Source organism: Anoplopoma fimbria, chromosome 17, assembly GCF_027596085.1.
Source record: "Anoplopoma fimbria isolate UVic2021 breed Golden Eagle Sablefish chromosome 17, Afim_UVic_2022, whole genome shotgun sequence".
Taxonomy (NCBI): domain Eukaryota; kingdom Metazoa; phylum Chordata; class Actinopteri; order Perciformes; family Anoplopomatidae; genus Anoplopoma; species Anoplopoma fimbria.
Window position 1 is genome coordinate 20,382,782 of NC_072465.1, and position 24,394 is coordinate 20,407,175.

The window sequence follows — 24,394 nt, forward strand, 5'->3', positions numbered from 1 at the left end:
GCCTTTTCCCCTCTTGTGCGTAAAGCTTTTACGCACAGAGACACAGAGACTCAGAGACTCAGAGACTCAGAGACTCGTCCAGCGTCAGAGCATCAGAGCCAAGATGCAGAAACGGAGCAGCGACGTCTGAAGGTGACATGAACCTGGGGATGAGCAAGAGCAGCAGGCGCACACTGAACAAGAAGTGGAGATAGCAACTGGGGGGGGAAGAAACCATCGGTGTCTTAAAAAAAAACCAAACTTGGCTTTCTATCTAAAGCAGATAATCAAGAGCTGTCATCCAAAGTAGCCTCACATTTTTAGGAGAGGAGAGAGAGAAGAAGAAGAAAAACACGCTTAATTAAGCAGCAGAAAGTTGCGTTTTTTGGGGGAGAGAAAAGCTATAAAAATGGCGACGTTAATCAGGAGCAAGCTTTCTAATAAACTGTCAAATGCAGCCACCACTGTCTCCAACAAATCCCAGGCGAAGGTGAGCGGGATGTTCGCCAGGATGGGCTTCCAGGCCGCCACCAACGAGGAGGCGCTGGGCTTCGTAGCCTGCGACGACCTGGACTACGACCACCGGCAGGGCATGCAGATGGACATTTTGGCCACCGACGAGATGGGAGGCGAGGGCAGCGGAGAAGGAGGAGGGCTGGACGGGGACAGCCACTACCAGAGGGACGGCACCGGGCCACCGCGATCGGCCTCCAAAGACGGAGGACCGGAGGACGAGCTGAGTGAAGCCAGACCGAAGATCACCGCGTGGGAGGCGGGCTGGAACGTGACGAACGCGATCCAGGTACGGACCCGGTGCTCGGCTCTCATTGGTGCTGAGAAACAAGGTTGATTGTAATATTCATGTTAAAATCACAAAGGTTTTTATTTGAAGCAACTTTCGTTAAGCTGTTTTTTTAATAATGCTGTAAAATAATTCACTAAAATCACCTTTTATCATAACAATGGAAAGCTTTGCTTGTTCCCCACCCCCTAAAACATGATTATTATTATTATGATATGTTGTTTCATTGGAGCAGAGCAGATATTTCAGAACAGCGAAGGTGTTACAATGCGCTGAAAAAAGGGAGCACCCCCCCCCTTCTCTTCATCTTCATCTTCATCCTCCTCCTCCTCCTCCTCCTCCTCGTTAACACACACATTCTTTGTCTGTATAGTGTGTGTCTGTATGTCCAGTGTCACCGATGCACGCCCCTGATAACTGCTCAACTAATACTCAGAGTTTTTCAATTAATAAATGAATCAATAAATAAAAACACAATTGTTGTGTGGAGAGAGATATCTGAAGCCCAATGTTTCTCTCTCTGTCTTTTGGGGTTTTAAATTTAAAGGCACGTTATTAATTGCAGCTTTAACATAAAGAAGGAAATTAGTTCAAATGTCTGCACACATTGGCCTACTTTTTAAGCAATCAAATTAAATGAGCCACATTTATTTCAATGGTGTTGCATTCACGGACAGAAATAAATAGCAGGGGGAGAAAAAAAAATATATATATTTCTTAGGTGCGAAACTATCATACCTGGAGAGTGGAGCAATGGGCTCTGCGACAAAACCTCTCTGGACGTGATGCTTTTCACGCCTCATCAAGGCTGTGGTCACCGTGACGTCAGAGCGTGTCTCCGCCAGCTCGTGGTGACGTCAGAAGCTCAAAGCTCAAAGTGGAAAACCCACAACGTGGAGAAAAAACACGGGAGGGACATCTTTGAAGAGTCAGAGGCCTCAGTCCATATAGGATCTGTTTAATGAGAATAAAACATGATGAGCATGAATGGATCATATTTATTAACCTCAATGTGTCTCCTCTTGTGTTTTTATGTCCACAGGGCATGTTCGTTCTTGGGTTGCCCTACGCCATCCTGCACGGAGGATACCTCGGACTTTTTCTCATTATTTTCGCCGCCGTGGTGTGCTGTTACACGGGCAAAATCCTCATTGCCTGCCTGTACGAGGAGGACGAAGACGGACAGCTCGTCCGTGTGCGGGACTCCTATGTGGACATTGCCAACGCCTGCTGCGCGCCCAGGTTCCCATCCTTAGGTGGCCACATCGTGAATGTAGCCCAGATCATAGAGCTGGTGATGACCTGCATCCTGTACGTGGTGGTCAGCGGGAACCTCATGTATAACAGCTTCCCCACCATGCCCATCTCCCAGAAGTCTTGGGCCGTCATCGCCACCGCCGCGCTCCTCCCATGCGCCTTCCTGAAGAACCTGAAATCCGTCTCCAAGTTCAGCCTGCTGTGCACGATGGCCCACTTTGTCATCAACGTGCTGGTGATAGCCTACTGCCTCTCCAGGGCCAGGGACTGGGCGTGGGACAAGGTCAAGTTCTACATCGATGTCAAGAAGTTCCCCATCTCCATTGGGATTATCGTGTTCAGCTACACCTCGCAGATCTTCCTGCCGTCCCTGGAGGGGAACATGCAGAAACCCAGCGAGTTCCACTGCATGATGAACTGGACTCACATCGCTGCCTGCATCCTCAAGGGCCTGTTCGCGCTTGTGGCCTACTTGACCTGGGCCGATGCAACCAAGGAGGTCATCACAGACAACCTGCCCTCCACCATCAGAGCTGTCGTCAACCTCTTCCTGGTGGCCAAAGCCCTGCTGTCCTATCCGCTGCCGTTCTTCGCTGCTGTCGAGGTGTTAGAGAAGTCATTTTTCCAGGATGGAGGACGTGCGTCCTTTCCAGATTGCTATGGAGGCGATGGACGCATCAAATCCTGGGGACTGGGCCTCCGGTGCATCCTCGTTGTGTTCACCTTGCTGATGGCGATCTTTGTGCCACATTTCGCCCTCCTCATGGGTCTCACTGGGAGCCTGACTGGTGCGGGCCTGTGCTTTCTGCTTCCCAGTCTCTTCCACCTCAGGCTGCTATGGAGAAAGCTGCTATGGCACCAGGTTTTCTTTGACGTCGCCATATTTGTAATAGGAGGTATATGCAGCATATCTGGGTTCATCCACTCAATGGAAGGGCTGATCGAGGCTTTCAGATACAACATACAAGAGTAGATGCATTGCTGGAACTAGATGTTAACTGCTAATAATCTCCATTTAGTGACAAAAAAACTACAACACACAGAAAAGCCCCCCCCCCCACCCCACACACCCCCAACACCCTCTGCTTAATCCATGCGTAAAAAGTGCGCTCACAGCACAGGCGGACCTCTCCGTGTTCATAAAGTCTTGCATCAATTCAGTAAAGAATGCGTTCACACACACACACACACACACACACACACACACACACACACACACACACACACACACACACACACACACACACACACACACACACACAGAGAGAGATATAGACAGTGAGGGAATCCAATGCATCCACAACACACTATATGGACAGTACATGTTGTATAAATATGGTACATATACATATTTTTCAGTGGAGTGAACGTTTACAAAATTGCAAAAAGGGCAGTTTTTGTCTCTTCGTCGCTCTTGTGGTGCTTCCCCACACGAGACTTCACTCCATGTAACGCTAGAGTTTGTGATGGACGGACCTTCGACAGCATAATGTGATTTTTAGTTTATTTCAACAAAAGACAAAAAAGTTAAGAAATGCCACTTTCTTCTGTAGGTAATTTGCAATATGATTCTGGGCAGTGAATGTGGTGTTAAATCAAGAACAAGTCTGTGGGACAAGCAAGACGGGAAAATAACACAATGGCAATAACCAGCAGTAAAAACACACCAATGCGTTTATGAATATGTTTAAGAATAGCAGAGCTTCGTTAGAAATGAGGAAATTGGACCTTCCCCCCGAGCAGTTGAAAAAATACTGGAAATGCAAAAATATCAAAGTACACAGCAGCTATACAAACTATGCATTGAATGTATGACATTTCAGACACACAGAAATAATGAAACTGAGAAGTGGAAATTAAAAAAATCTTCCACATTTCGATTCTTCTGCGTGAAGTTTTGCATTGATATTTTTTCTCTCCAATATTTGAAATTCATTTTGAGCTTTTAAAATCGGCAATAACAATATTCCCCTGACCTGAGATACATATTCAAACCCCCACAAACCCCTGGCCCAAAATCTCAGCTAGATGGCCGACCCCCCAAAAATTGAAATCCTGCACACTCAACATACCATAATGTTTGAGTCATTACATTTGAAAAAAAACAACCACGTGGCCTGTTCTGAAATTAATTGGAAGAGTCCCGTCTCGAAAATTCGTTGTCTGAAAAAAAAAAATCCAAAAAAAAGAAAAAGAGATCATTAAAGAGGAAAATGTGCATTCAGACATTTTTCATTCTGTGCAATCCAATGGGTCCTGTTGAAATGTTATAAAAACCAGTATGTGTAGTGTGTTATTGTGGTTACAAAAAGATGGAATGTATATCTCAAAGTCGTGATCATATATCGTGAAATTAATATTAAAGAATAAAGAAATAAGTGAAATTATATTGTAAAAATGTGTGTGGTTTTATGTAAAACGAAAAACGTTCAGAACATGTATTTTTTTTCTCTATAATAAAAGACAGAAAATGGAGAAAAAAGTCGCATTGATATTTTATTTATTTTTTTAAAATCGAAATTGAAAATTGATAGGCTGCAAAGGCCTGGTGGCTTAAAGGAAGAACAGCACAGTGTGTGTCGGTGTGTGTATGAAGCAGGCTCGTGTCTTACACCGGGCCTGGCCTCCCTGCCTGCTCACATGAAAAGCACCGACAGGTTTCCTGCTGCAGGCGGGCATCAGGCCTGATGGTCGACCTGCTCGTCTCTCCACTCTGACTTTTCAGCGCAGAAAACATCTGGACAAACCGTGTGAGTGCGCTAATCTCCAGCTGTTGAATCATCAAGCTACCTGGTGCATACGAATGCGTGGGTGCAGCACAGCTACACTACGTGGCTTAAAAAAAAAAAAAAAATGCAATGTAACTGCATGGAGAGGGGGGGAAAAAAAAGTGATGAAATATTTCTAATGGGATCACCTGATTAACAGCTAAGCACAAGCAGAAACCTCTTTAACAAATCTCACTGAAAGGCTTCAATAGTTTGGGCATAGCCAAGATTTATTTCTGCTTCAATATGCAATAAAAGCCTGTCTGAAATGATTCAGCTATTTTCATTATTTCTTTGGACACGCATGAGTTGTTTTTTTTTTATAACCAAAAAAAATAAAAATAATAAATGTCGTCACCGTATTCACTTAAAAGCACAAAAAGAAAATAGCTTCACACAAGTAAAACCGTCCTCTAAATGAAGGAGTTCTAAGATTACTTGCAATAATACGTATTTCCTTTCATAATCATCTCAGTTTTACTCAACATGTTTGGGCCTCGGGAGCCACCTAGTGCTCAAAAACAGAATAATGACAAAGTATAGGGCCATCAGACCATATATATGTACGTTGCCAGCATGCTATATAATAGTTTTCATCCCTCAGAGAATTATTTTTGTTGCTCGTTACATTTTACTAGCCTCCAAGGCAGCAGCTTTGTGTTATACTATTATTTCATTATTTAAGATTGACTGATAACTGTTCGAAGAATAACAGTTTCAGGCAATAACTCTAGTAAGTTTTTCAACAAAGAAACTCTTCGACTCATTTATGAAAAAAAAAAATCTATGAAAAAAAAAAAAAAAAAAAAAAAGGACCAATGGCTTGAATTTATACTTTAATTAAAAAAGATGAATTGCCTTTTTTTTTTTTAAAGATGCAATTATTTAATAAGTAATTTTTCAATTACAAGACAAAACATGATAAAAGCCAAATTAATAACTTTACATTCAAACATTTTATTGGAGCAGAAATGAAATGTGGAAAAGGTTTATTAACAGAGTCAGTGGGATTAATAATACCTCAAATCTGTAACAATGTCCCAATCCGACACTAGTGGTATGCTGGCGCCCTCTGCTGGCCAAGTGCCGCTGGAGGACTTTAATAAAGTCATTAGTGCAAAAATACTTAAGACACCAAGAGCTTGAACTGCACAGAAGATGAACAAACTAGGTTTCACTGAAAGACATATACTGTTTTATTCCAAAGTGACATATTACACGAAAGATAACTTATCTTTTATTTCAAGTAATGGCATTTTAGAAAAGCTCAATAAATTTTCATAATTACACAAAATAACAGCGAAATATTTACAGGCAAGAAGATGCCATATGCGAAACAAGGAAAAGGATAATAAAAGAGGAAGGGGAAAAAAAAAAGTCAACCAAGTGGCTCAAGATGCCTGCAGACAGAAACATCAACATGAAGTGATTTCATAGTCAATATTGTAGTACAAGCAGATTTATGATAAATCAGCTGCACACTGGTGTTCATGTTTCACACCTTGGTACAGCTTTGGTGTTCTGCACTAGTGCGCCCTCACATGTACAGACCTCAGGTGTTGGTTTGAAGGGGACAGAGAGGCTCACTGGCTGAGCTCTTCCTGGGTCAGGGTTGTGGGTTTCTTGGTGGCGCTCTCGACCACCCATGGGTGGGTCAGGACTCCCTGGATGGGCAGTCTGTGCATTGGGTTGTGCTTCAGCAGCCTAGCAACCAAGTCTTTGGCTCCAGCACTGATATTGGCCTGTGAGGGGTAAGTGTACTCCACCTGGATGACAAAGACAGACAACCAGCACAAAGATTAAACAGCTGAATGGGATATAAAGGGTTCTGAAACTATAGAGTTCTACAATAAATGACCACTGTTGGGTTGTCTAGCTATCCTTGCTTTACCCTTGATATCTTGCGGTAGGTCTCCTCGTGACTTTTTGTTTCAAAGGGGGGTTTTCCAACCAGGAACTCGTAGCAAAGGACGCCCAGACTCCACAGATCCACCTTTTCATCATGAGTTTTCCCCTCAATCATCTCCGGGGGCAAGTAGTCCAGCGTGCCACAGAGCGTAGATCTCCTGAACAGACAGAAACCAATGAAGTTAGTTTGAAAGCTCCCAGTGATGAAGAGGGGCAAACAAACTCCTGACCTGAGCACAGACACTGAAGCCAAACAAGTGAATTGCTGATGTAACTCAAAACATTATTCCTATCCAAACATTACAATCACATAGATTCACTAAAAACAAAAGCTGCCGTTTAAACAAAAACACATGTGCGTACCTGGAGGAGGGAGTGTGAACGGACCAGCCAAAGTCTGCAATCTTTAGTTCCCCGTTGGCCCCCAGTAACAGGTTCTCTGGTTTTATGTCCCTGTGGATCACCTTCTTGGTGTGGCAATAGTTGAGTGCATCTGCCAGCTCCATGATGTACTAGTAGAGCACACAAAGCAAAGTGAATAAAACATGCATCACATTTTGTATGGACAGCATCCTCTTAATTTGAAACGTTTAACTCTAGCAAAGACAATGAACATAAACAGGTTTTTGGAATTAGTAGACACCTTATATAGACATTAATAATAACTAACCCGGAATTAAATTATACATGTGTTTAAGTTGGTGATGTCAATTGTTAATTTGATAGCAAAGTACACATTTTAAAAAAAAAAAAAAAAAAAAAGGTCTTAAATTGGCACTTACTGTGGCACTTCTGGCCTCTGGAAAACAGCCACAGCGCTGCAGCTCGCTGTACAGTTCACCCTTGGGTGCAAACTCCAGGATGAGATAGACACGCGACGAGTCATGGAAGTAACCGTAGAGGCGCAGGATATTGGGGTGCCTGCATACCAAATGAATATTTCAAAAGAGTGAAGTAAATTAACAGATCTAAATGAATGCAACGCATCAGCTGCTGCTTTGTAGAGGAGGTCCACAGTGAGTTCACTTTTGGTTACCAGAATGCATCAGTCTTGGCACATCTTTCAAACAATCAGATGGGCCAATCAGATGTCAACTTAAAAACAGAAACATGAACTAAGCATGCATCTACTTGTCCATGAGTCACCATCAGTTTAGCCAGTGTGCTCTCTATCATTTTAGAAGATGAGTTAGGAGTCATTTAAATAAGAATGTAACAACGACTGACTTTCCAGTGATCATGTCGGTAAAAACAAAAGTGTCCTGAAGCCCTTTGAATTTTAATAATAAGGATGGCCACTGTGCTAAATTGCCTTTGGTCAGCCCCACTACAGTCAGGACTCATATTTGCCACTATATTGCATTATTTGAACGACGCATTACCTGAGGTGAGACTGGATCTCCACTTCCCTCCTCAGCTGGTGCTCCACTCCCGCCTTCTCCAGCTGCTTCTTGAAGAGCACCTTCAGGGCCAAGATGAACTTACTCTGTCGCTCTCTGGCCAGGTAGACATTGCCAAATTTACCCTTTCCTAAGGGACGGCCAATGTCAAAATTCTCCAGGCTCCACCGCCTGCTGTGGGAGCAGAAACATGAAATTACTGACTATAACAATTTGTAATCTTTATGAAAAGAAGAAAAAAATTACAATAAATCCCACTTACTTAGATGCAGAGTCGTTTGAATCATTCTTTGCAGGTTTGCCTGACAACAAAAAAATATTTTAGCATCCCAAAAAAAAAAGCACTCACAATTGATTAGTTTGTCTGACTCTGTATTATGCTTACTCTGTGGCTTCTCCAGCTTTGCCGGTTCTGATGGCGGTTTGGCCGGCTCCAGGTTCACCTTGGGCACATTTGTCTTTGGTTGACTTTGTTGAGAAATACGTTTGGGCTGCGGTGCACGGTTTCCATTCTGAGTAGCAGGGTTCACATTCTGATCAGTGGGGCGAGTGGACTTGACAGCAACCGAGACGTGAGATGCTGGTTTCTGGTGAGTCATAGGCCGCTGAATGCGCTGAGGTCCATTTGACACACCTAGAACCCGCTGATGCGGAGTTGGTGTAACTACAGCAACCTGTGACTGATGTTGGACAGGAATCCGCTTTGGCCCGTCACCGTTCAACTGCAATCAAAGAGAATCCACAAACACTGAATAAACATAAAGCATTGAGGCTCCATCTTTTCTGGATGAGCCGTTTTATTAACTTGACTTTCTTAACCCCAATCCTGTTATATTAACACTTTCTGCCCGTGAGTGCACGTCTACTTATAACTGTGTGTCCTGGCCCCTCAGTGGTGGAATGAACTCCCCACTGACGTCAGGACAGCAGAGTCACTGCCCATCTTTCGGCGCAGGCTGAAAACTCACCTCTTCAAGAAGTACTACCCTGAACCTTCCACTTAGCACTTATTGTATTCATATTAGTTTGTTCAACAATTGTACACACTATCAACTCTTTTCAAGTGCTAGAAATGAAACAAAACACAGATCTGTGGTGTTACAGTTCTGTGGTCTGTTGGGAGACTGAAGCTCCCATAATGACTGAGAAAAGTTTGTCATGTTGTCTTTCATAAGAATAAATACATAGTGGGTCCTAAATGGAGTTAAAGAAGTATTACCCTGAGCCTTCCACTTAGCACTTATTGTATTCGTATCAGTTCGTTGCACTTATTGTATTCGTATTAGTTTGTTTCTGCACTGTACTTTTGCTCTGGTTTATGCTCTTAGATGCTTGTTTAAGAAAGAAGATGCACTTATGACTTCTGGTGACTAGTAGTTCTCTTGAATACCTATGTTGAATACACTTATTGTAAGTCGCTTTGGATAAAAGCGTCTGCTAAATGACTGTAATGTAATGTGTTTATATCTTAAACTGTTAATAGTGTGCACAGCCTGTGTGATGACACTTTAAATAGGAGTTAAAAGCTCAACACATTCACATCAACACACAATGATGAAGGTCAGAAAAGTGATTCCACATTGATGTCTAATATTGTGAATTACCTTCACTTCAGGCCTTTGAAGCTTCATGTCCTTAGTCAGCTTGAGCCTTGCAGAGGAGTCCATGTTCTGAGGAAAGGTAAAGTAAATGTCTCAACACAAAGATGGAGGATCATTTCATCAATTTACCTTTTTCTGCATTGTCTCAATGTCAACATGAACATGTGATCACACAAGTTGAAAGAAGCTCTCTTTACTCATTTATCAATAGAAAACATCAATTACAAGCAGCCGAGTTGTAGCATGAGGCTTTTAGGCTAACGTTAGCTTCTCTGTAAGCATCCAACACACTATTCTATATACACACTATTCTCACTCTATTCATCCGTAATGAATAACGTGACTTACCTCAACGTGTTCTTGCACAAACACGGATGATTAACCCAGAAGTTAAACCCAGAGAGACGCTAGCTCTCAAACAGGGAGCTAGCTTAGCCGTAACGTGACCGCTAGCTAGCAGCTAAAACCTGATGAACGCGACTACATAAACATTGCAGAGTAACTTTAGGCTTTTTAAACTCCTTTTCAAAAACCAGTTCGGTGTCGTAAAGAAAACGTAAACGCTGCTCAATACGGATCAACCCGAACTACAAATGTGGCTAGCTAGCTAACGCAGCACCTCCGACCACTGCTTGTTTGATTTCAATTTCAAACGTCCCTCTTTTCAAAACCTTTAAAGGCACCGCGGCCACCGATTGGCTGACAGAATGCTCTGCGTCGCTCGCCATTGGCTGATTTTAAAAGGACGTAGCGTGACGTCAGATGGAATCCTCCCAAACTACAGGGGGCGGCAGCGGACAAAATTAAACCGAACATCAAAGTACACACAGCTCATCTGCTTAAGAAACCTACATACTCTGCATTATTCAGATCATTCAGATCATTCTATGGTAGATGTAGCAGTTCCCCAAATGCCACACTGGGAAAATGGGGCCTTAGTAAAAGTGAGTATTATCAGTAACATTTAGTTAAATCTTCCAAACTTGACTTTACTAATTGGGGAATCATGGGGAAGTTTCTCAGTACAAATAAAACAATCACAAATTTGGAGATACATGGTTTTCACTGGACAGGAAGGATATACAAAATGATATTAAAAGTTACTTTTTTTTTTTACAATAACTAACTATACATATACCTTAAACAAAAGACAAAGATCCCTATGTGCACAGTTACGCTCAGGAACATTACCATATCCCTAGAGACCGGTAGGTTTCATTCCACTCCAGAGGAGGACAGAATCTGTTTGTTGTGTAAGCTCGGTGAAATTGAAAATGAGGTGCACTTTTTGTTTTACTGTCCTGTCTATGAGGACATAAGGGATGTCCTCTTCAGTAAAATGACTTCCATTTATGTTGATTTCTTTTGGCTGTGAAAAACTCGAGTTGTGTTTTAGGAAAGGAACCTTCTTTGTAGCAGATTTTATTTGCCAGGCCTGGGAGAGAAGGCAGAATGTTTTGTTTAAGATTGAGCGGTGAACCAACCGGTTGTTGTCAAATGTGACTTGATGAGATATGGATCCACTGCAGCTGTACTGTTGGTGTCTTGTAAACCCATGAGGGTTGGGCACGTTTTTTGCATGACACGAAAATAAAAAATATCTATCTATCTATCTATACCTAGTTTGAGCGGGATAAATAGAGCTGATTAAAATATTCAGACTACAAAAACAGCACTATCAATTTGTTAACATTTCAAGCTAAAAAAACATAGGTCATTGGCCCGATTACAATGTCCCCCTTCAGGCTTTAAAACCTGAACCCTTAGGGACTTACTGACATCACCTGGTAAATGGTTGAGTGTGAGGGGCTGTAAGGGCTTGAAATGGTGTAAATACGAATGGGACAGCACTTTGCTGCAGCATATCACATTACCATGACAGCATAAAAAAACATTATGGACAATTGTGGGTATTTATTTCCTATTTTGTTATTCCCTGATTTGACCATCAGGCTCTTTCCTCACAAAATGAGAGGTAATTGCAAATAATATATTCACTCGTTTTTGTCAAAACAGCTTCAATCAAAATGTTTGCTGAATCTATGTAACATAATCTCTGCTTGCATTCCTGTTTTAATGTTTCATCTTTAATCCTTAATGTTTCTGAGTAAATTTAATATGCCAGGCTGTAAACACACATGCCATCCTCTTTGTTGACCTTTTTCGACATCTCCATGCCTCCACTGGTAACCTTGTGTTTAACGTCACATAGCCATGAATTGTGGGTAAACTCCCTTGGACAAAGTCTGCAGAGCTGCTGACTTATTGAAAGGGTTCATAAAGGGCTCAAAATGTCTGCGAGAATGCCTTCAAACATTCGACCATTTGACAGTGGGACAGTCCTAAACCCTCACTTATCTTTGAATTGGGGCATGTTTTTGTTAATTTTCAACCACCTGACATCAACCTTTCCCCTCTGGTTACACATTGTTACAATGGACAAAATGCACTCATGGCCCGTGTCATCATAGACATATGCTTCTCCACATAAAGAAAATTGTATGACACAGATCATTTAGTAAATAGCTTTATTTTAAACCATTCACTTCACATTTAAAATGTTTTTTCAAGATGGCATTGGAAGTCTAGCATTTGGCCAAAGTTTGTCAACAAACCTCTTGAATAGCAGTGAGTGACCAACGTTAGAAGAATGCAGTTGTGCTGGTCCACACCTGCTGCAGGTGTTTCAGTGTGTAGAATCTGATAATGTGAATAAGCACAGCACAAATATACCTTCACAACCTTAAGCTAACAATGACTTTTGGAATGAAGTTATTGACTGAAGCTTTTAAAGTCAATCCAGCTTCTATTTTGGCAGAATCATAAGCATTGGACATAGTAAGTTTTCACACAGGCCATTTTGCTACTTGAAAATAATTAGGTTAGATAAATATTCACTCAATGTTAGATATATGATAACTTATATACAAATATATACAAAAAGAGAGCATTTCTTCTGACTTTTTTTTTGTACATTTTATTTGCAGGCGTTTTTATTTTAGGACCTCATTTGAAGAATTACTGGCAAAGATCTTTTATTAACCAGGTTCAAATATTTTATTTTATAATCACATGCTGCCATTGGTGAAACTGTTTCTTTTAACATCCAGACAAAATGCACACATTGCAATTTCTAACTAAGCATGTGATATCACATGTCTCAATGTTCAAGCAAAGATGCAACTCACTACTAAATAAATATTCCTGTTACAGGAAAAAAAAAAAAAAAGTGTTTAAATAGAGAAACCAAATCTTTCATCATCACCACACTGCTGTGTTTTATATAAAGAAAGACCTTCTCAAATGCAAATTGTCTGTCAAACAAACATTCACAGATCATCAGCGTCATCACACGTGTAGCAGCTTTTCATTGTTCACATGTATTAATTCATAAGTGCAGATAAAAGTCAATGCAAAGGTTTCAGATTCCAGACCGAGAGGACTGTGATATAACGGAGGAACAATAGTATTTATTAAACTGTTTGAGTTCAGCAAACATATCCAGTTACAGTTAAACAGTGTAACTAAAAGTTTAAAAAAAGTTTAAACTGTTTTGATATCAAAGTTACACTAGCGCAGCATTTGAGAAGGTCTTCTACGTTTCTTCAAAAACATAAATATGGCAAATACCTTGATCCCTTCATTTCACTTAAATAACATTAGTTATCACATAAAAACAAAATCCAGTTTATATTCAGGCTTACAGATGTCGCCTGGTGAAGTGTGTCTTGTTATTACTGAGGTCCCACATGAAAACATTGTTGGAGATGCCTCTCTTGCACAAATAAACATTGACATGTCACCGTGTCAACCAAACAATTTATCACGTGCACTCGGAACCTTTTCCACGTACCCTTGACATGCATTGCACTTGACTCCTGCTTCAACAAGGCATTGTTTTCTGCCAATGTGTCTCGACAGGAGCCTTCCTCCCAGTCACCTACATACATCTCATCATGACATGTTTTCTTTTAATTGTTGCTGTACAAAGAGAGTTCATTCCAAAGAAGATTTCTGAGGTAAAAGTGCTGGACAAAATTGGGTGCGTCTGCTTTGGCACTTTCCTTGTTTTCAGCTCATCCAGTGCCTCGGATACCTCTTAGCTACATGTTTCTAAACCCACAGATAACAGTGGTGTTTAAACTTGTCCCTGAGTCTCTTGTCAGTGCGGCCCTGCCAGGCAGCATCCCCTAAAGATGCTCCACAGGATCCCTTTATGCTGCCGTCTGCTTTTAAAAATATATCTAATGTAGATAGTAAAAGTATATGAGATGGATGAATTGTACACTAAATTAATACAAAAACTCCAGAGCACCAAAACAGCACCAGAGCACCATAAAGGGAGGCTCGGTTTACTGGCGTGCAGTTTCTTTCAGATTCTCTTGGCAAAGAGCGGCAGGTGTCATTTCTCGGTGACGGCAGCAGCCATAGGGGTTCGTATGGTCCCGCGCGCTGTCGCTGCCAGCTCCTCGATCTCTGCATTCAGTCGCCTGATTACCACCTCCAAGGCTTCACGGCCCTGATCGAGAGAAAACAAATCAATAAAACATTAGTCGATAGAAGGTCAAATTAAGAGAATTACATCAAGCTGAAAAAAGGGAAAGGATAAGAGTGACCTGCTGCCATGAAAAGAAAAGAGAGCAGAGGTTCCATCTTTTCAATGAAAAGAAATTTGAGGAAAGATTCACTGAAAGTATACTTCTTAATCCCTTAATTTGTATTTAAATACTATTTACTATACGGTCTTAATATTATTGTTTCATAATAAAAAAATGTAAATGATATCTGGTACAAAGTGTCCTGACTCTTAATACTGACGTTGAAGGAGAAAACAGTGTGGAAAAGATAGCTCTTACACAAACACACAATCACACACACACAATCTTTAAAGTTTATTTGTGTGCGTGTTTCTATCCTTGTTTAAAAGCGTACTGCGTTTTAACCCTCTCTATGATAGCAGGCCTTTCTTTTGCCCTGACATGGGGTTGGACAAAACATTGTAGGAATTAGTTTGTTATGAGGCTTAGGAAAGAATACATTTATCTATTTCTATTACACAAAATTATGTTTATTTTTTCCTGACTTTTCTCCAAGTTTTGTGTTTTTTTCCAAAATAATTTAGATTGTCTCGAAGTTTCTCTTTGCCTTAACTGTGTACAACCTATGTCCACACTGAAGGGCAACATCAAAATTGCTTAATTTCAAGAGATCACAACCTAAAAAAGGTTTGGAACCACTGAAATAAAAGCACAGTTTTGTTATTTTGTGAGTAGTAAAACAAATAGTCCATATCATAAGCCCCATTTGACAATAAATGTTGTTGTTTTTTTGGTGCAGGACCCAAACAGTATTCAATCTAGATGTTTGGATTAACGTTTTGAGAACTCACTCTCAGGTCACACACGTGTTTTTGGTCTTACTTAAAAAAAGACCCTCCAAAGGATCTCTCACCTTTCCGGCGTTTGCAGAGATGGTGCTGGCCAATACTCCCTCCAAGTAACTGCTGAGGCTGACTCCTTTCACAGAGATGATCGCCTCCTGGGTCAGTATTGTTCTAGAGTTTAAAGAGGTTAAAAGAAAATTCTGAGTCTTGAATGCTTAAATGAAATTAATTATTCATCAGAGTAATTTAAAAATTCCTGCTATGTAGAAAAACAAGCCTACTTTTCTTTGTCCTCAGGGTGTGGTCTGTATGTTAACTTTTCATCCACAGACACCAAGTTTGTGAAAGTGATCTGCAGAGGAAATATCACAAAAGGCAAATTAATGTATAGATAATTGTCCTGTGCAGTATCACAGCCCAAGTTGTCAGACTGGGCTGTGATACTTCAGATTGTCAAGTCTCACAACAGCATTATGAAGTTTGAATTGTTGAAACATTGACAGAACTGATCAAGCTTTCAACCTGTGGAACGACCAAGACTTCATTCCAGAGGTATTAAGCAATAAGCTTGCATGTGTTCAGGCAAATGGAAGGCACGAAAGGTGGATCTATGGGTGTTATGGGTTGACACGTCTTAAAATAGAACATGTTTTGTGAACAGATGAACAGGTTGCATAAGCCACACTAGCACACTGATGGTTAAATCTCAACAATAAGAGATTTGCCAGCAGAGGAGGGTGAAGATGAGGGTGTCGTGTCATAAGTACTCACATTTGAGGACTGAAGTTCGAAAGTCTTCTCTTTGGGATCCACAACCGAGTGCTCCTGAACGTACGTGTATGTCCGTGCGTTACCTATTAACTGCGGACAAAGATAGAAACATGCTTTACTACAAACTGAAATAAAAACAATGCCAAGTCTGTTTTCCTGCAGATGGTAGTTAATCATTGTGCAGACTTTATATCGCGCCTTTATTTACTTAGATTTTTATTTTCACACAGAGAGCTTCATGCACTGTATTCATACACAAATCATCTGTTGATTTTGGCTTCATCTACCTTTAAGTTACAATGTCATTTACATTTTATTTTTTTATTCACTTAACGTTACAGTGTTTTCAGTGGAAACACACCAGTGCCAGCAGAGACTACAGTTGAATAGTATGCAGTCAATATGAACTTGTCCTGCTCAAACTGAACCACTCCTTGAATTGAACGGATTCATTAATTAATTAGACTTTTTCCTTTAATCTAAAATGACATTATTATTTAATCTCAGTTTAAATTTGTTTGTGTAATTCACATTCAGCGACTTCAGGCAGACCTCTGGGGACAAGCTGCATCTTTTAGCTGCAGTTTAAACTAAAAATATTTGTATGTGCGTTATAAAAAATTAAAATAAAGACTGACATCTATATGAATCTGATTTGCCACCCTACTTCTATACAATAATCTATTAAAGTAATGAAAGTTGTAATGAAATACAGGAGTTTTCTGTAATTTATCAAAAGAGGGATTGTTTTAGTAGTACATTATGGTCGTATTTGTTAAGTTAAATAAACTTTTTCACCTATTATGTGTTAGTAGACAGCACTGATGTCAAAGGAAAACCTCTTCATGATACATCCAGTTCACACACTGTGGCTCAGGGGTGATTTGCTTTGAGACAATCTGCTTAAGGGTTGCGTTAATATGCTATCAATCACCGGGACAGTCTGTGTCATAGACTGTCCTGGGAATTAAAGGGGCTATTCATAGAAGTTGTCTCTGACACCAACCCCATCCTCGGACATCTGAGGAGAGGTCAAAGCTAAACAACAGCAGCTGATTAGCCAGTGTTAACATAGGCTAAAACATTATATTATCTTTTCCAGCCTTATCATAAGTGAATCAGAAAGACTACCCACGCTGGGGAAAAGTTCAAATGTCCTGTTGCAGGAATCACGAGCGCCTCCGTCACCGCCTTTCATTCTAGTAGTGACCTCTACTTTTAGCCGAGCAGACAGAGATGGAAAGTTACACCACATGGTGTCAAGGGGTTACATCTCAGCTATGAAAGAAATGACACTACTATGTCCCGTACATCACGGGCCGTGGCGCATAGCCATGAACTCCCGCTGGGCTCAATTCAGCAAACCAGGTCTGCTGCTCACCCCGGGACAGAAATAGCCTCTTGGGGTTAATTTCACGCTCACTGGCTGGAAAGCATTAACCTGCACTATCTCTGGAACATAACGACTCAGGTTTTAACTGGATTATTGTGTCATGTTTTATGGTTTGACTTTTTAAGTAATTTTTTCACCACAATATTGAGAAGATTATGTATTTTTCTTAAAAGTCACACTTTGCTCATCAGGCGTCACACTGCTTTGATTATACGACAGCCCACGAGCGCATACTTGCAGGTCAGGTCATGTGTTTCTCCATTCAGAGTCACATGTGTACATTTTTATGTGTGACCAAAGCAGTTACACTACAAGGTTGCAGCAGCGAAACATTTGACAGTGATGCTCGACAGCGAGCCAGTTTTTTTAAACTCACAGATTTCACTATGGATGGAAGACCCCACTCTGTGCTGAGCAGTCTTTTACTGTGGAGGCGTCCCTGTTTGTCGATGTTTCTGTCCAAAACATCCACCCCGACCACACTGGGGTTCATTGGGTTGGGATACTTCTGCATAGCAGCCTTGGTCACAGTATCCCAAGGATGGCTGTTGAAGGAAAGACAAAAAACAAATATACTATTTAGCATTGCAAAGAAAAAAAGAACATGCAAATAAACCCACTGAGTAAATGACGATCTGATATTGAGTTTCACTATGTTTCACACATGTCTTTAGGATTAAAAGGGAAATACTGATATTCAACTGAACTTACTTCTGATATTTTCATTATAAAGACTCAATATCATACATTCCTAATTTTTAAACATTGCTTTTGTGCAGTAGTGGAAAGTTACTATGTACATCTACTTAAGTTCTGTAGGCAAGAACAATTTTGAAGAACATGTCATTTTGGTCTTGTTATTTCATAGTGTAGGAGCCATTTATTTGATGTACTTTGAGCTTTTTCTCCACTACATTTCAGAAGGAAATATTGAAGGCTAGTTTTTGCTCCATTACATTTAACATTTACGGTCAATTTATAAAATATCATGCATTGTTACAGATTAAGCTATCTGACAGTATATAGTTAAAATACGACCAACCAACCTACACATTGTCAGTGGTAATAATTAACATAATTAATATATCATACAATAGCATACAACTTACAGGTGCCATTGACTGCATAGATCCCTTTGATAAAAGTACATTCAGCTAATAATACACAGATAGGCTCCTTTTAGTACATTTTCAATGCAGGACTTTATCTTGTGATAGACAAAGCTATTTTTCAGCAGTATTGTTACTTTTTTCAAGGATCCAAACACTTTCAACACTGCATATGTGACATCATTCTCAAATGAACAACTCAGCAGATGACTCAAAATTGAGGTCTTGTCACGATGTCAATGTGGCAATATCTTTTTTGGGGCCACTTTAATTTAGTCTGGTCCCAGTAGGCCACACCACACATGACACTAAAAACCTGTGCAATACAAATACACTGTGTAATAATAATCTGTATATATAATAGTTCAGTTATTGTGGATTCTTTACTGTTTTTATTACTTATTTATATATATATATATATATATATATATATTTTTAACTATGTCTCTTGTTTGCACTATACCCTATACTGCTGTAAATCCTGTACATTTCCCTGCTGCGGGACTAATAAAGGATTATCTTATCTTATCTTATCTTATTTTATCTTATCTTATTTTATCTTATTTTATCTAATCACTGCACACAATTTTATTTTTTTCAAGTAAAGTGAACGAGAAGTAACGAAATGACATTCAGTGTCAGTGAAATCAGGTTATTTATAATATATATATATATATATATATATATATATATTTATTTTATTTTAATTTTAAATCGCACTGTAAAGCAAAGCTGCGCGTCACTGGTTACCGTGGAGACGCGTGCACGCGCCAACGCAACCCAGTGACGCAATCAGTCAAGGGAGAGATGTAGGGGAAAGGTCGCGCGCCCGTCCTGACAGACGGACTTAAGCAATTATGACAGCTGTGCAATTAGTCACACATCCACCATAAAAACACTCTTTACGTGTGTGTCCTATTGTTAACTTCTATCTCTTATATAAAAGCAGCAGACGTCACTTGACTGCCTCACAATAAACCTCTGACAGCCGGAATAAAATGAAAAATAAAGATTTTGAGCTACTTACTTGAATATGTGCTCTGATGCCCAGATCTTCATTGTGTTAGGGTGTAGTTATCTAGCTGTCGGAGGTGGAGGTGAGGCGTGGGTAAGCCGGTCGCACTGCCTTGAAATCAGTCAAACACATTCAAAGACATCCACGAGTCCCCTCCCACTGTCACGTGGCTCTACGCGCATGCGCTGTTCTTCATGCCGCATGACACGAGGAGCAGCTGAATGAAATGTCTAGTATGTAAAACTCGACAATGGATGATGCAAACAAAACAAAATCACTTGGTTATTGCCCTTCACCTATACCATGCAGTAGTTATAGATGTAGTTGTATTTCATATTCAGCTGTGTTTAAGTGTGGAAACATATCTGCCATTTAACCTCTGATGTTACACAACCCGGCTCAGTGAAGGTTGACAGTTCTCTGCAACCTTGAATGAATGGAAGATCAACACAGTGGGGGGGAAATGTCCACTGTGGGCTATTTAAGTGGGATATTTAACGGGTTATTTATTTGTACTCTTTTCAGCTCTCAACACCTCACTAAAGAGAGTGTCACTTATATGACATGAGTTGCATACATCCACCTTAATGACTTTCAAACTGCAGGACAGGTCGGGACATGAATCTGAATGGTATGGAGATCATGGATAACAAAAGCAGAAAATAACGTGACTGCTATTATTAAATGTATTTTTTCAGACTGTGAGTTACTTTATTTGTTTTTACCTTCTTGAGGACATTTAAAGTCATGTGATCTGTGATGAGGGGCTGCAAGTTCTTCATTTTAAGTGATGCCAGGTCATGAAGGTATAGACCCACTGGTCTAAGTGCTGGTTTCCCAATTATGTTGTTAACCAGGTCACCAACAAGTAGTTTCTTTGATCTGAGAATGGCAGCTCCTGTGGTAAGTTAATTACTCTTGATACAACATTATTAGTGCTGCCTCTCAGGATCAAATGGGCCCATTTTGCTGCATATTATCTATTATCTAAACTTAAGAGCTTTTTTTCCTTCTTGACCTCATTGCCTCCTTGTACCTTTAAGCAGATTGCCCTCTATAAGGCAATCCTGCTTCTATCACCTTAACCCATATTCACATGTGGGTTACCTACAGTGTTATCTCCTCTATCCCTGTGAGTCTAGGCCACTTTAGTGCAGCAGTGCAGGCATCTCCACGTCATGTGTGCTTATCTCAAAGTGCAGACACTCTGGCCAAGTTATGTGTAATCTCTGTGTACCAGACTTGTAACAGTTGGCGGAAACTGTGTGACAGCCTTGAACGTTGGTGGTGTGACTGTGCTGTCATAGTACTGTCCATCACTGCGGCCGGGTTTGGTTATCCAGTTCAAGTTCAAATGATAAAACTGAATAAAAAGGAAAATGTATTTTGGGTATTTTTTAGTCATGTCATGAATGTACCCTTAATAAGAAGTCATCAATATATTGGTGTTGCTGTTTTTATTACCATCATAACTTATAAACACTCAATGCAACATTTACTCTCAGACAAAAAATATTGGACAAACTGTTTTTTTTTTCCATTTGTGGCTTTGGATTATATAGATCAGGCATTACATAAACTTTTCCATACTGTATATACAAACATTTTCATGATTTAAAAACTATGAAAGAAAGAACTTCTAAAAAATACATATAAGCATACAGATCCTTTGAAGAATACATAAAAGACAATAAGCACTATTGTTTAAAAATGTCACAACATCTTTTCTCAAGTAAAGGCTTTCTAAATCAACATAGGCATAAATTAAACTACAAAATAAAAGTTCCTTTTCAGACCAACCATCCCACATTTGTTTTACACTTCCTTCTAACGAGGCGTCAAACTTACACACCACACTGTATGACCTACGTCTTCTACTCAATCCACTGTTTCTTGTCCGCTTGTTTCAGTCACTGTTTTCAGATTCACCTCCACCCGAGACTGAACATTTGTTGCTGCTGGTGACGAGGGTCCCTCCTCTTCTCCATCCTCTGCTTCCCAATCCAGATCAGTGGTGGCGTCCTGGTACTGCTGGTACTCCGACACCAGGTCGTTGAGGTTGCTCTCTGCCTCGGTGAACTCCATTTCATCCATACCTTCTCCCGTGTACCAGTGGAGAAAAGCCTTCCGTCTGAACATCAGGGCGAACTGCTCTCCCACACGGCGGAATATCTCCTGAATGGCCGTGTTGTTGCCGATGAAGGTGGAGGCCATCTTTAGGCCTCGGGGTGGGATGTCACACACGGCGACCTTGACGTTATGGGGGATCCAGTCCACGAAGTAGTTGCTGTTTTTCTGCTGGACCGCCAGCATCTGCTCGTCCACCTCTTTGGTGGACATCCGTCCACGGAAGATGCCAGCCACGGTGAGGTAGCGCCCCCTCCTTGGGTCGCACGCTGTCATCATGTTCCGGGCATCGAACATCTGCTGGGTGAGCTCAGGCACCGTGAGGGCTCTGTACTGCTGGCTGCCGCGGGCCGTCAGGGGGGCGAAGCCTGGCATGAAGAAGTGGAGGCGAGGGAAAGGCACCATGTTGACCGCCAGCTTCCTCAGGTCCGCGTTGAGCTGCCCGGGGAACCTCAGAGAGGTCGTGACCCCGCTCATGGTCATGCAGACCAAGTGGTTGAGGTCCCCGTAGGTGGGCGTGGTCAGTTTCAGCGTGCGGAAGCAGATGTCGTAGAGGGCCTCGTTGTCGATGCAGAAGGTCTCGTCCGTGTTCTCCAGCAGCTGGTGGACCGACAGCGTGGCGTTGTAGGGCTCCACCACCGTGTCGGAGACTTTAGGGGAGGGCATGATGCTGAAAGTGTTCATGATGCGGTCCGGGTACTCCTCTCGGATCTTGTTGATGATGAGGGTTCCCATGCCGGAGCCGGTGCCACCGCCCAGAGAGTGAACCAGCTGAAAGCCCTGCAGGCAGTCGCAGCTTTCACTCTCGTTCCTCACTCTGTCGATCACCTGCTCCACCAGCTCCGCTCCCTCCGTGTAGTGGCCCTTCGCCCAGTTATTGCCGGCTCCTGAGTTCCCTGTTACACCAAAAATAAATAGAATAATCTCTCTTGTCAATTGAATTAGAATAGGGGAAACAAACAACATACAAAACAAAACATAAAAAACAAAGCATAAATATGGTGCCATATCTCTATAAATATATCTACCCTATGTTGACAGTTAAAATGTGTCTTTCCTTTGGTTATATACTTGCAAATCAAATTTAGGTGATTTTTTTGTCTTCAGTTAGACTTATTCCATGTTCTTTGACGGGCTGAAATTATCATCCACTCTCCGATTTTTACATTTTCAATACCATTAGTTAAAGAACTAGATGGTTGAAAATGCTAAAGTTATTCAAACACCAAACATTTGTGTCCAAAGCACCAGATACAGCTGAACCACAAGTGTTTACAGTTTGATTTTGTCTTTCCTTTTCCACATAATAATACAAATTCCCTTTATATAACCAAATAAAAGCAGGACATACATAGCAGGTATTCCCCGCTATGAGTATTTTGTTTCTTTGTCTCACCGTGGATGAAGTTGTCTGGCCTAAAGAGGGCTCCGATGCGGCTTCCTCTCACACTGTCCATCGTACCGGGCTCCAGGTCCACGAGCAGGGCCCTGGGGACGTATTTACCACCTGCAAACAGAATGAATATAGTCGGAAATGGGCGACTTGAACATATATATGCCCTCACTTTGTGTCAAAGTTTAAAAAGTTTTATTTAAAATTTGTAGGTGATTGGTTAACGACTATATTTGAGGAATAAATTGAATAAGTGTCAGCTATTAAAATGAACAGTGTACCCTGTGTAGAGTACATACCCTGCGCCTCATTGAAGTAGACGTTGGCCCTCTCCAGCTGGACGTCGCTGTCTCCCTCATAGATGCCTGTCGCATTGATCCCATGTTCTTCACTGATCACTTCCCAAAACTAGAAAGAGAAAGTCAAAGAGGGAGATAATCATAACAACAGATTTTAATTGTTAAGTGAAAGACTTTTACACCCTTCACCTCTGGGACTTTATATGGTTGAGTACATGTTAAAATGCATCACTTGTTATTAATCTGTGGTAACTCATGTTCTTGTTCTAACCAGTTTAAGAATCTTTGATACACGCTGGAAAAAGGGAGAGGCTTAACAAAATAATAACTTGAATGACTGCTTGATTCTGAGAAGGCACATTCTCAAGTGTGAAACGGCACAATGTGTCCCTTTAGCTGTGGCAATGATAAAATTAAAAAAAAGTCCCACCCATACCAGCCTCGCTTTTGCCCTTATCTTTTCCCTGAATGCCTCACAGGATACACCCTCACTGTGTCACTCACAACTGCTGATGGCACCATAAAAGGAACAGTTCGTGTTAAAATTTGCTGCATAATTTAAAAAAACAAGTGTATTTTTTATCATTTTACCATGTACAGCAGAGATTATTGATCTGGTCAGAACAAGACCATAAAGGAATTACAATTAATTTTTTTAGTATATGAATTCAATCATATTGATCGCTTTAAAACATTTACTCATTTGGATAGCGTTAAAAAAAAAAAGCAGGGAATCTTTTTACAAACAGTGACTTCTATCTTCCACATTATAACTTTTATAGTTATTTTATTACCTTTGAGCCGATCTGGTTGCCACATTGTCCAATTTGCAGATGTACAATTTCACGCATGATGACGGGGCTACAGTTCACAGGGCAGCTGAGGCAACTGATAGGCTTCAGTCCTCTAACCAGGCTTTTATAACCACCCACAATGATGTCATCAGTGATGTCAGGGAGTCACCCAACTCAATAATATATGAGAGGCCCCTAATACACAATGAACACCCTTAGCAGATTATTAATAAACAAAGATTATCTTCATATGAGAAGTATGTAGAAGTATGCCATACTTTTATACTCATATACTGTAAGTAGTTTAGGTAAGCCCTATGTTCCAACATGACGCCTTATGTTCTGTTGTGTCATTTTGTTTGCACACTGTATTGCATGTAAATTATACAATAAAT

The 24,394-nt window shown here is 40.8% G+C and overlaps 4 protein-coding genes across 5 annotated transcripts; 1 reads left to right on the forward strand and 3 right to left on the reverse strand.

Moving 5' to 3' along the window:
* Nucleotides 1-383: 383 nt before the first annotated feature.
* On the forward strand, nucleotides 384-3,011 carry slc32a1 (solute carrier family 32 member 1). The gene is made up of 2 exons (XM_054617794.1): nucleotides 384-781; nucleotides 1,824-3,011. Exons 1-2 carry the CDS (start codon nucleotides 389-391, stop codon nucleotides 3,009-3,011), a joined length of 1,581 nt encoding a protein of 526 aa, XP_054473769.1. The 5' UTR covers nucleotides 384-388.
* A 2,967-nt stretch (nucleotides 3,012-5,978) lies between these two features.
* aurka (aurora kinase A) lies at nucleotides 5,979-10,360 on the reverse strand. 2 transcript variants are annotated; one of them, XM_054616957.1, is made up of 9 exons: nucleotides 10,064-10,360; nucleotides 9,719-9,781; nucleotides 8,500-8,836; nucleotides 8,377-8,416; nucleotides 8,097-8,288; nucleotides 7,497-7,635; nucleotides 7,078-7,226; nucleotides 6,698-6,872; nucleotides 5,979-6,572 (listed from the first exon to the last, which is right to left on the reverse strand). In XM_054616957.1, exons 2-9 carry the CDS (start codon nucleotides 9,779-9,781, stop codon nucleotides 6,390-6,392), a joined length of 1,278 nt encoding a protein of 425 aa, XP_054472932.1. In that variant the 5' UTR covers nucleotides 10,064-10,360; the 3' UTR covers nucleotides 5,979-6,389. The 2 variants fall into 2 exon arrangements, with proteins under 2 accessions (XP_054472932.1, XP_054472931.1); XM_054616956.1 differs by having other exon boundaries at nucleotides 9,719-9,784.
* A 2,897-nt stretch (nucleotides 10,361-13,257) lies between these two features.
* Nucleotides 13,258-19,529, reverse strand: prelid3b (PRELI domain containing 3). Its single transcript, XM_054617171.1, has 6 exons — nucleotides 19,399-19,529; nucleotides 17,639-17,807; nucleotides 15,870-15,959; nucleotides 15,380-15,450; nucleotides 15,167-15,269; nucleotides 13,258-14,234 (listed from the first exon to the last, which is right to left on the reverse strand). Exons 1-6 carry the CDS (start codon nucleotides 19,428-19,430, stop codon nucleotides 14,118-14,120), a joined length of 582 nt encoding a protein of 193 aa, XP_054473146.1. The 5' UTR covers nucleotides 19,431-19,529; the 3' UTR covers nucleotides 13,258-14,117.
* A 1,297-nt stretch (nucleotides 19,530-20,826) lies between these two features.
* On the reverse strand, nucleotides 20,827-24,099 carry tubb1 (tubulin, beta 1 class VI). The gene is made up of 4 exons (XM_054616147.1): nucleotides 24,000-24,099; nucleotides 23,206-23,314; nucleotides 22,910-23,020; nucleotides 20,827-22,409 (listed from the first exon to the last, which is right to left on the reverse strand). Exons 1-4 carry the CDS (start codon nucleotides 24,054-24,056, stop codon nucleotides 21,265-21,267), a joined length of 1,422 nt encoding a protein of 473 aa, XP_054472122.1. The 5' UTR covers nucleotides 24,057-24,099; the 3' UTR covers nucleotides 20,827-21,264.
* Between the last annotated feature and the right edge of the window lie 295 nt (nucleotides 24,100-24,394).

What these genes read in the sequence shown, in the direction of transcription:
- slc32a1 (XM_054617794.1), top strand. Translation starts at nt 389, where the DNA reads ATGGCGACGTTAATCAGGAGCAAGCTTTCTAATAAACTGTCAAATGCA. An exon ending in ACGTGACGAACGCGATCCAG is followed by an intron (nt 782 to 1,823) that starts GTACGGACCCGG and finishes TTATGTCCACAG; the next exon opens with GGCATGTTCGTTCTTGGGTT.
- aurka (XM_054616957.1), bottom strand. Translation starts at nt 9,781, where the DNA reads ATGGACTCCTCTGCAAGGCTCAAGCTGACTAAGGACATGAAGCTTCAA. An exon ending in AAAGCTGGAGAAGCCACAGA is followed by an intron (nt 8,417 to 8,499) that starts GTAAGCATAATA and finishes TTTTGTTGTCAG; the next exon opens with GCAAACCTGCAAAGAATGAT. An exon ending in CCTACCGCAAGATATCAAGG is followed by an intron (nt 6,573 to 6,697) that starts GTAAAGCAAGGA and finishes TTTGTCATCCAG; the next exon opens with GTGGAGTACACTTACCCCTC.
- prelid3b (XM_054617171.1), bottom strand. Translation starts at nt 19,430, where the DNA reads ATGAAGATCTGGGCATCAGAGCACATATTCAA. An exon ending in TTCCATCCATAGTGAAATCT is followed by an intron (nt 15,960 to 17,638) that starts GTGAGTTTAAAA and finishes CTTTGTCCGCAG; the next exon opens with TTAATAGGTAACGCACGGAC. An exon ending in TCTCTGCAAACGCCGGAAAG is followed by an intron (nt 14,235 to 15,166) that starts GTGAGAGATCCT and finishes TCTCTCGATCAG; the next exon opens with GGCCGTGAAGCCTTGGAGGT.
- tubb1 (XM_054616147.1), bottom strand. Translation starts at nt 24,056, where the DNA reads ATGCGTGAAATTGTACATCTGCAAATTGGACAATGTGGCAACCAGATC. An exon ending in CTACTTCAATGAGGCGCAGG is followed by an intron (nt 23,021 to 23,205) that starts GTATGTACTCTA and finishes TTCTGTTTGCAG; the next exon opens with GTGGTAAATACGTCCCCAGG. An exon ending in GCCAGACAACTTCATCCACG is followed by an intron (nt 22,410 to 22,909) that starts GTGAGACAAAGA and finishes TTGGTGTAACAG; the next exon opens with GGAACTCAGGAGCCGGCAAT.